The sequence below is a fragment of the Caloenas nicobarica genome, chromosome 32 (genome assembly GCF_036013445.1).
Source record: "Caloenas nicobarica isolate bCalNic1 chromosome 32, bCalNic1.hap1, whole genome shotgun sequence".
In the NCBI taxonomy this organism is placed as follows: domain Eukaryota; kingdom Metazoa; phylum Chordata; class Aves; order Columbiformes; family Columbidae; genus Caloenas; species Caloenas nicobarica.
This window is the reverse complement of record NC_088276.1, coordinates 1,692,138-1,699,421: the sequence shown is the minus strand read 5'-3', so window position 1 is coordinate 1,699,421 and position 7,284 is coordinate 1,692,138. Positions and strand designations below refer to the sequence as shown.

At 50.1% G+C, this 7,284-nt stretch overlaps 1 protein-coding gene across 1 annotated transcript; it reads right to left on the bottom strand.

Annotated features, from left to right (window-relative positions):
- Positions 1-318: 318 nt before the first annotated feature.
- Positions 319-1,251, bottom strand: LOC136000298 (olfactory receptor 14J1-like). The gene has a single exon (XM_065654076.1). The coding sequence runs from the start codon at positions 1,249-1,251 to the stop codon at positions 319-321; it is 933 nt and encodes a 310-aa protein (XP_065510148.1).
- Positions 1,252-7,284: the final 6,033 nt, after the last annotated feature.

Sequence of the window (7,284 nt, the reverse complement as noted above, 5' to 3'; positions counted from 1 at the left end):
CAGTGCTGCCAGGCTGGACTCTTCTCCACTCCTCCCATGCACACAGGAACTGTCCCTGCAGCTCCAAAAGGCCTTGCAGGAAGAATATATATTGAAAAACAAGTCACTACAGGACCCTTTATTTTGTTTAAATACACACAGATCGTGGCTCCTCATTTACACACCCAGTGGTTATAAAAGAAAAGCAGAAAGCAATTTAGAAAGGGGATGACAATGTTATCACAATAAAAAAACATCAATAGCAACAGAAAACAGAGATGAGAGGCTGGGCCTCTAAGTAGTTACATTAAAACTGCTATGTAGAATGAGAAGGACAGTTTATTGCTTCGGAAAACACTTAGATACGAGTTTCCACAGGGCATCCTTGAACTCCTGGTTCCTCATGCTGTAGATGAGAGGGTTCATTGCTGGAGGCACCACCGAGTACAGAACAGACACCACCAGGTCAGGGGAAGGAGAGGAGATGGAGGGGGGCTTCAGGTAGGCAAACATGGCAGTGCTGACAAACAGGGAGACCACGGCCAGGTGAGGGAGGCACGTGGAAAAGGCTTTGTGCCGTCCCTGCTCAGAGGGGATCCTCAGCACGGCCCTCAAGATCTGCACATAGGATACCACAATGAACACAAAACACCCAAATCCTAAACAGACACAAACCACAAGGAGCCCAGCTTCCCTGAAGTAGGACTGTGAGCAGGAGAGCTTGAGGATCTGGGGGATTTCACAGAAGAACTGGTCCAGGACATTGCCCTTGCAGAGTAGCCGTGAAAATGTATTGGCCGTGAGCAGCAGAGCATTGAGAAACCCAGTGGCCCAGGCAGCTGCTGCCATATGGAAACAAGTTCTGCTGCCCAGGAGGGTCCCGTAGTGCAGGGGTTTGCAGATGGCAATGTAGCGGTCATAGGACATGATGGTGAGAAGAGAATACTCTGCACCTAACAAGAAAGCTAAAAAGAAGACCTGGGCAGCACATCCCGCATAGGAAATGACCCTGGTATCCCACAGAGAGTTGGCCATGGATTTGGGGACAGTGATGGAGATGGAGCCCAGGTCCAGCAGGGAGAGGTTGAGGAGGAAGAAGTACATGGGGGTGTGGAGCTGCTGGTCACAGGCTATGGTGGTGATGATGAGGCTGTTGCCCAGGAGGGCAGCCAGGTAGATGCCCAGGAAGAGCCAGAAGTGCAAGAGCTGCAGCTCCCGTGTGTCTGAGAATGCCAGGAGGAGGAACTGGCTGATGGAACTGCTGTTGGACATCTACAGCCTCTGGGCATAGGGCACTGACTCAAAAAGAAAAGACAGTGACAAGTTACAGGAGACTTCTCTGAGCGAAATCAAAGCTATTTCTCACACACCCTTCCCTGCTCCACACCCCTTGTCCTTTTCCAGACCTTCCTTCAGCTCCGTGGCTGAGCCCTGGGTGGTGCTGGCTGGAGATGCCGTGAGGAGCAGGGCCTGTGCCCGCTGGCTGCCCAGGAGTCAGCCCTGCTCTGCAGCAGGGGTCATGGAATGGGAGAACAGGATCCAGTCCTGGGGTTCAGCTGTGTCAGATGGACCCGTTCCCGGTGCAGAAGGTACTGTCAGCATCTGCTCTCCTAGTGATAATGAACCAGGACAGAACAAGGCAGTTTGAGAGGCTTGTTTTTTTGCAGCTTCCTGCAACTCCACTGGAGAGTGTTGTTGGGTGTCAGAAACCCTCAGCATTTCTGCTGCACTCAGGGAGAACAGAGCGAGTCCTGCGAGACCAGAGGATGCCTGTGGGTCAGTGCAGAGTGAGGGCAGCTGGTCTGTCCCTCTGTCTTGCTCCAGCTGCCCTTTCTGAGATGGAGGCTGATCACACTGGCATGTTACCCTGAAAAGCCACTGGGCACTACTGAGAGCAGAGGGACCCACCTCAGACCATGACATGTCCCACTCTTTCCTCGGGTCTCAGCACCCCACTTCTATCCCAAGACACACACAGCTCATTTCACAAACCGAACTGCATTTCTTCCATCATAGCATCTCTGCACTTCTCTGTGGGGAATTCAGATAATGCTCATTCCCCAGCCCCACAGACTGCATTGCCCACAGCCCCACAGGTCAGAGCAAAGCTGGGACACGTGTTCCCATGGACACACCTGCAGGAAAGGACCCACAAGATCAGGCTGTGAGTCTGCAGCTGAAACTCCCATCCCCAGAGAGCCCGACAGCAAGAACAAGATCACAACAACAGTGACCCAGAGCAAGAAGGAAACTGCGGTGAGGGTGGGTGTGAGAGAGGCCAGGGCAGAGGCAGCCGGGCACTCAGACAGCGTCACCCTTCCCCAGCTGTGCAGCCACCTCCCACACACCAGCATTGCTGGGCAGCTGCTCTCAGCCCCTCTGCTCTGCAGAGGGAACTGGAGCTCTGGCTGCACAGCAGCTGCTTCATGCCTTGCAGCCCCCGGCCCTGAGGGCAGAGGCTTTGCTGGGTGGGAGAGGAGGCGAGGGGGCTGCTCAGAAGAGCGATCTGCATTGCAGAGGATGAAAGGGAGTTTTCTGTGTTCCCCCTCCCAGAACAATTCCAGGTTTAGTTTCCTCTCATTTCTGATCATTTCCCTGCTGCCTGGACATTCTCCCCCTGGGAACAGTTTCCCTGTCCATGTCTTTTCCCTGTCAATGCTCACAGACCCCATCCCACCCTCTGTGCCCTCACCCTGGCCCTACAGATCCTGCCTGTTCACAGGGCACTGCCTGGGGGCATCTTCCTGTTTGCAGGTTGGAAAACAGGAGAGGTCAAAGGCTGACGGGTTCAGCAGATGTGATGCTGGTGCTGTGCACAGGCAGAGCAGCAGCTGAAGGGATGTTATGAGGCTTCTGGCAGATGTACTGATGACTCTGAGTTGCAGTTCAGGAGTCTCAGTGACTTGTTTAAGCATGAGAGCTCATTTTCATTTTAACCTTTCCTGCACCCCGCAACCCTCGGGATAGGAAACTGAAAAGACAGCCTCAGGAAAGCTCCCTATCTGTTTGCTAATCCTTGCATTGATCTTCTGCTTGAGGCATCCACTTGGAAAAATCCTGGGGGTGATCTGGAGCTGTGAGCAGCTCTGATCCACACAGCACCCCCTTAACAGCAGAAGCACCTTTCCTGCCCTGATAGGGGTCATCCCTTCCCCCCACAGCTTCTCCCCACAGCACCGTGGGGATGTCCCTGGGCAGGCTGAGCGCTGACCCTGGCAGGCGGCAGAGTCCCTGCCCTGGCACAGCCCTGGGGTGCAGGGACCCTGCTCTGCAGGACAGCCCTGGGCGCTCACCCAGCTACACAGCTATTCAAAATTGCCTGACAAGAGCCCCCTCCTTACACATCCCACAAGCTGTGCCTGTGCTAACTTGAAGAGATGCCTCCAGGAGCTACAGTTGCATTGCCCTGCACCCAGAGACTTACCATGGCAAGGGTTGCTGAGATTTCTCCTCCGTGAGCTCTCAGTCATCCTCCCCATCCTGACCACCTTTAATCTCTCTCTGCCTTGCTCGTCTCCCTGAGACCCCCAGGCAGAGCCCTCAGCCCTGCTGCGCTTTGCAGAGGAGCTGCTCCTGGGCAGAGCTGTCTCTCTGCAGCGCTGCCGCTTGCCATGAGCTCCCTCTGTCCCAGGAGCCCAGCCCAGCTCAGCAGCACAGGAGCAGCCCAAGGCGCTTTAATGACCCATCTGGTGGCTTTGGTGCTGAGCCCATGAACCTCAGACCCTGAGGGGAAGTTGAATAAAACCTCTCAAGAAGTCAAAGTCAGATTCAAACTCCAAAGTTTCTTGTAATGTTTATGAGTCCCACTGAAGGACACTATTGAGGAAATGACTCCAAGATTTGGTTAGAGAAGAAAACTGGAGGCAGAGATGACAGGTCAGGAAAATCAAGGTGAAGTTCTCTCAGATGATCAGTAAACCTGGATGTGTTTCATTAATCAAAGGGCCAAGCCCTGACCCCCATCCCCTGGGAAGGCAGATCCTGTCCCTCCCATGTTGCCCAGGGCTCTTCCTGGGACAGTGTGATGTGGGGCTGTGCAAGGCCAAGGGCAGGACTATGGTCCCACACCTCCCAGGTTCCTGGCTGGGGACAAGGAGGCCATGAGGCCCCTGTGCTGTAAGGACAAGGTGTCTCCTCACAGGCATCAGAGCTGGAGACAACAGCCACAGCTAAGGGGAGAAGGAGCTCATGTCTGCTGGGGGCTTTCAGCCTCTTTACATCCCTTGATCATCTCCACGACAGCCTGTCCTATGCTGTGGCATCCCCTGCACCTCTTTCCCTGCAGGCTGGAGACATGCCCCCTGCTGCCCCACCTTGCTCTTGTCTGAGCATCTTCCTTCCTTTGCTGATATCTCTCCATGTAAATACTTAGATTTGGGTTGCCTCTACTGTAACTAACTCATCTGACTTTTGCATTAAGGATAGACCGACAGCTGCAGATCTTTTGACAATATATTTTACCAGCATGCCAACCCTGGTATCTGTATTATTGAGTTATACCATCTTAGGTGATTTTTGGTATTAATGTTTTATATTATTGTTTTCCCTCAGCAGGTAATGGCTGAAAAAGCTGCTTCAATTTTAAAAACATCTGTTGCTTCAACATAAGTGACGAATCAGCCAACATGAAAAACAACATTTAACATCTCCAAGACTTTGTGCATCAAATGGAGCAATCTACTGATGATGCCTGGATGAATGGCTCATTTAATTCCTTGATAAAATGAATGGAACACCTGATTTAAAGCATCATTGTACAGATATGTTTATTCCTCCTCCTGTATGTGTTTATTATGTACCTCTCTAAATTGCTCTGTACTACACAAATCCAAGTGAACATCTCCGGCTTTGCTGGCCCCAGCAGAAGCAGTTTCTTGACTGAGGGGGGTGGAATACATGGGAGTTGTGCAAGAATGGCAAGGAGGAGTATTGTAAGGACACTCAAGCCACTGTAGCTGGGATGTAGAAAAGCACATGAACCACAAGTAGAACCTCTGGGTTTAGATAATAGGCCTGTGAATAATCATAAAGACACCTCACCATATATCCTTAAGATTCCTACAGACAAAGATAAAAGCAATGCTACAAAATGCAGAATTAGTGCACAATGCAGTTTCCCATATGTCTAATGGCATAACCTGTCCGGCAAACACTGCCGAGACCAGTCTATTTCATCTTTTTGTCTTCCAGCTTCCTGTAAGATGAAAGTACAATATATCATCCTATTGCTGCTGAAGGCACATCATGTCCTGTTGGGACTAAAGTGGAAGACTATTTTGATGGTCACCGACCACAACAGGAACTTTGAATGTGATGCTTCATCCAGTTGTAATTCTGTTAACTCTAACATTATTGTGCTTGTTCCTTACAATCATTTTATGTATAAAAGCCGGGTACACATATAAGCAAAGGATCTCTATTTGTTGTGACAAACACCCTGATAATACAATTTATAGTGATATTCTATATTATTGAAGTTAACTGCTTAAACAAAAGTTCACATGCACGCTAACACCATATATAGATGATATTAGCATTTAAACCGAATAGTTTATCAAACAATTGGACTCTTACCACTGAACTACAACATGCCGTGTATTTATGACATAGAGGCAAGAGGTACCACACTACCAGTCTATGAGAGAATGAAGGGGATTGACTGTGGTCAAGGGAGTGGAGTGTGGCAGGCGCACTCGACCCCCCCTCAGCCAAACCTGCAGCAGTTTGGTCCAGGCTGCAGAGGAGGGAAGGGCCTGAGCCACAGCCAGGCCAAGAACTCCTTCCAGGAGACCCACAGGGAAGCAGAACGGCAACTGAACGCCGGTGGCTTGTGGGCGCAGGGAGTCTCGTGCAGACTTTTCCTACTCTACGCAATTTGACTATGAGTCAACCACTTCATTCTAGAAATACGACAGCCTGGATGAGCCCACTTTGAGCTCTCCCTGCTAAATAAGTAAGCTGTATGGCTACGATTTTACTACTCACGGGTCACTGGATGAGCCTAATTCAACTTCAATATTCATCATTTAGCTTAAGTAGACGCACACCAAATGTAATGGATTATTTAGAGATATAAGTTTGTATGATTTTTTAATATACTCTTCGATTCATGTTACTTAGTAGACTAGATTTGCTAAAATTTTAAGCTCGTATTTGCCAAAAGCAACCGTAGACTACACTAAACGCCTTGCATGATAAAGTCGAGCTTGCATTTTGCTGGGAAAAATGGAACTGACTGGGAAAACAACGATCCAAGGCTAACGCAGAGACATCACAGACATCTGCAAAGCCGGGCCTATTTTTGCACTTCACTGAGAAGGATTTATCCAGACAAAATGGCACCTTCAAGGATATGGACCAAAACCAATGTCTACAACTGAACAAAACAGAGGCCCATGTGGAGTCAGGGAAAAAGGGTCCAATGGGGAGCAAAGGACCTGGTGGTAAAATTTTGCTATTGGACTTGGATCTTGGTGTGAATGGTCTGTAAAGATATAAAAGTTTGTAGTTTTCTATGCTGGGGCGGACCTCTGCGCAGGTACCCAGCTTGAGCCAGCCCTTCTGCTATTCTACTCCATTAAATTTTTTATTTTCTGAGAATTTTGTCTCCTGAAAGTCTGCTCTGCATATGGTCATAAAGCCTTGCCTCTAAGTTTGCTGCTGGAGCTCTAAAATACAAACTCTGGAGCGAACGGTTATCAGGGAAAGAGGAATCCTGACAGTTTGCACCGCAACGGACACGGCCTCACCTGAAAGTTTGTCTCCGGAGCTCCAAGACACAGCCCCCTGGAGTGAACAGTTATCAGGAAGGGAAGATGACTGAAAGTTTCCTTCGTGAACAGGTACAGGCACCTGGAGAGAAGGTCAGCAGCATTCAGCTTGCCGTATTTCCCCCATGCAGTAAATAATAGAGTGAACCTGCCACCGAACTCTTTGAAGTCGCGCTTCTCTTTAAGAAATCTAAACATTGTTCTGCAGCAAGCAAAACCCCTCAATTACTCCCTCGCAACAGGGCGCCAGCAAGTGAGGTCACAAAGGGCCCCACTGTGACCCTGCGCCTGGGGAGGGAGGTCAGGGTGCCCCATTGGGAGGCTCAGGGTCAGCTCAGCCCTGGGCACCTGGGTGCTCTCGGGGTGGCCTTGGCTAAATTTGAATCCCAGTTTCTTCAAGTTTTACCACCCACTGCTCTCAGCATAGTCTTTAACAGTCCGTTGCACCGCTCCATTTTCCCGGAGGCTGGTGCATGATGGGGATGTGAGAGACCCACTCACTGCCGTGCTCCTTGGCCAAGGCGTCTACGAGGAG

Excerpts from the sequence above, each read along its gene's own strand:
- LOC136000298 (XM_065654076.1), bottom strand. The coding sequence starts at position 1,251 with ATGTCCAACAGCAGTTCCATCAGCCAGTTCCTCCTCCTGGCATTCTCA.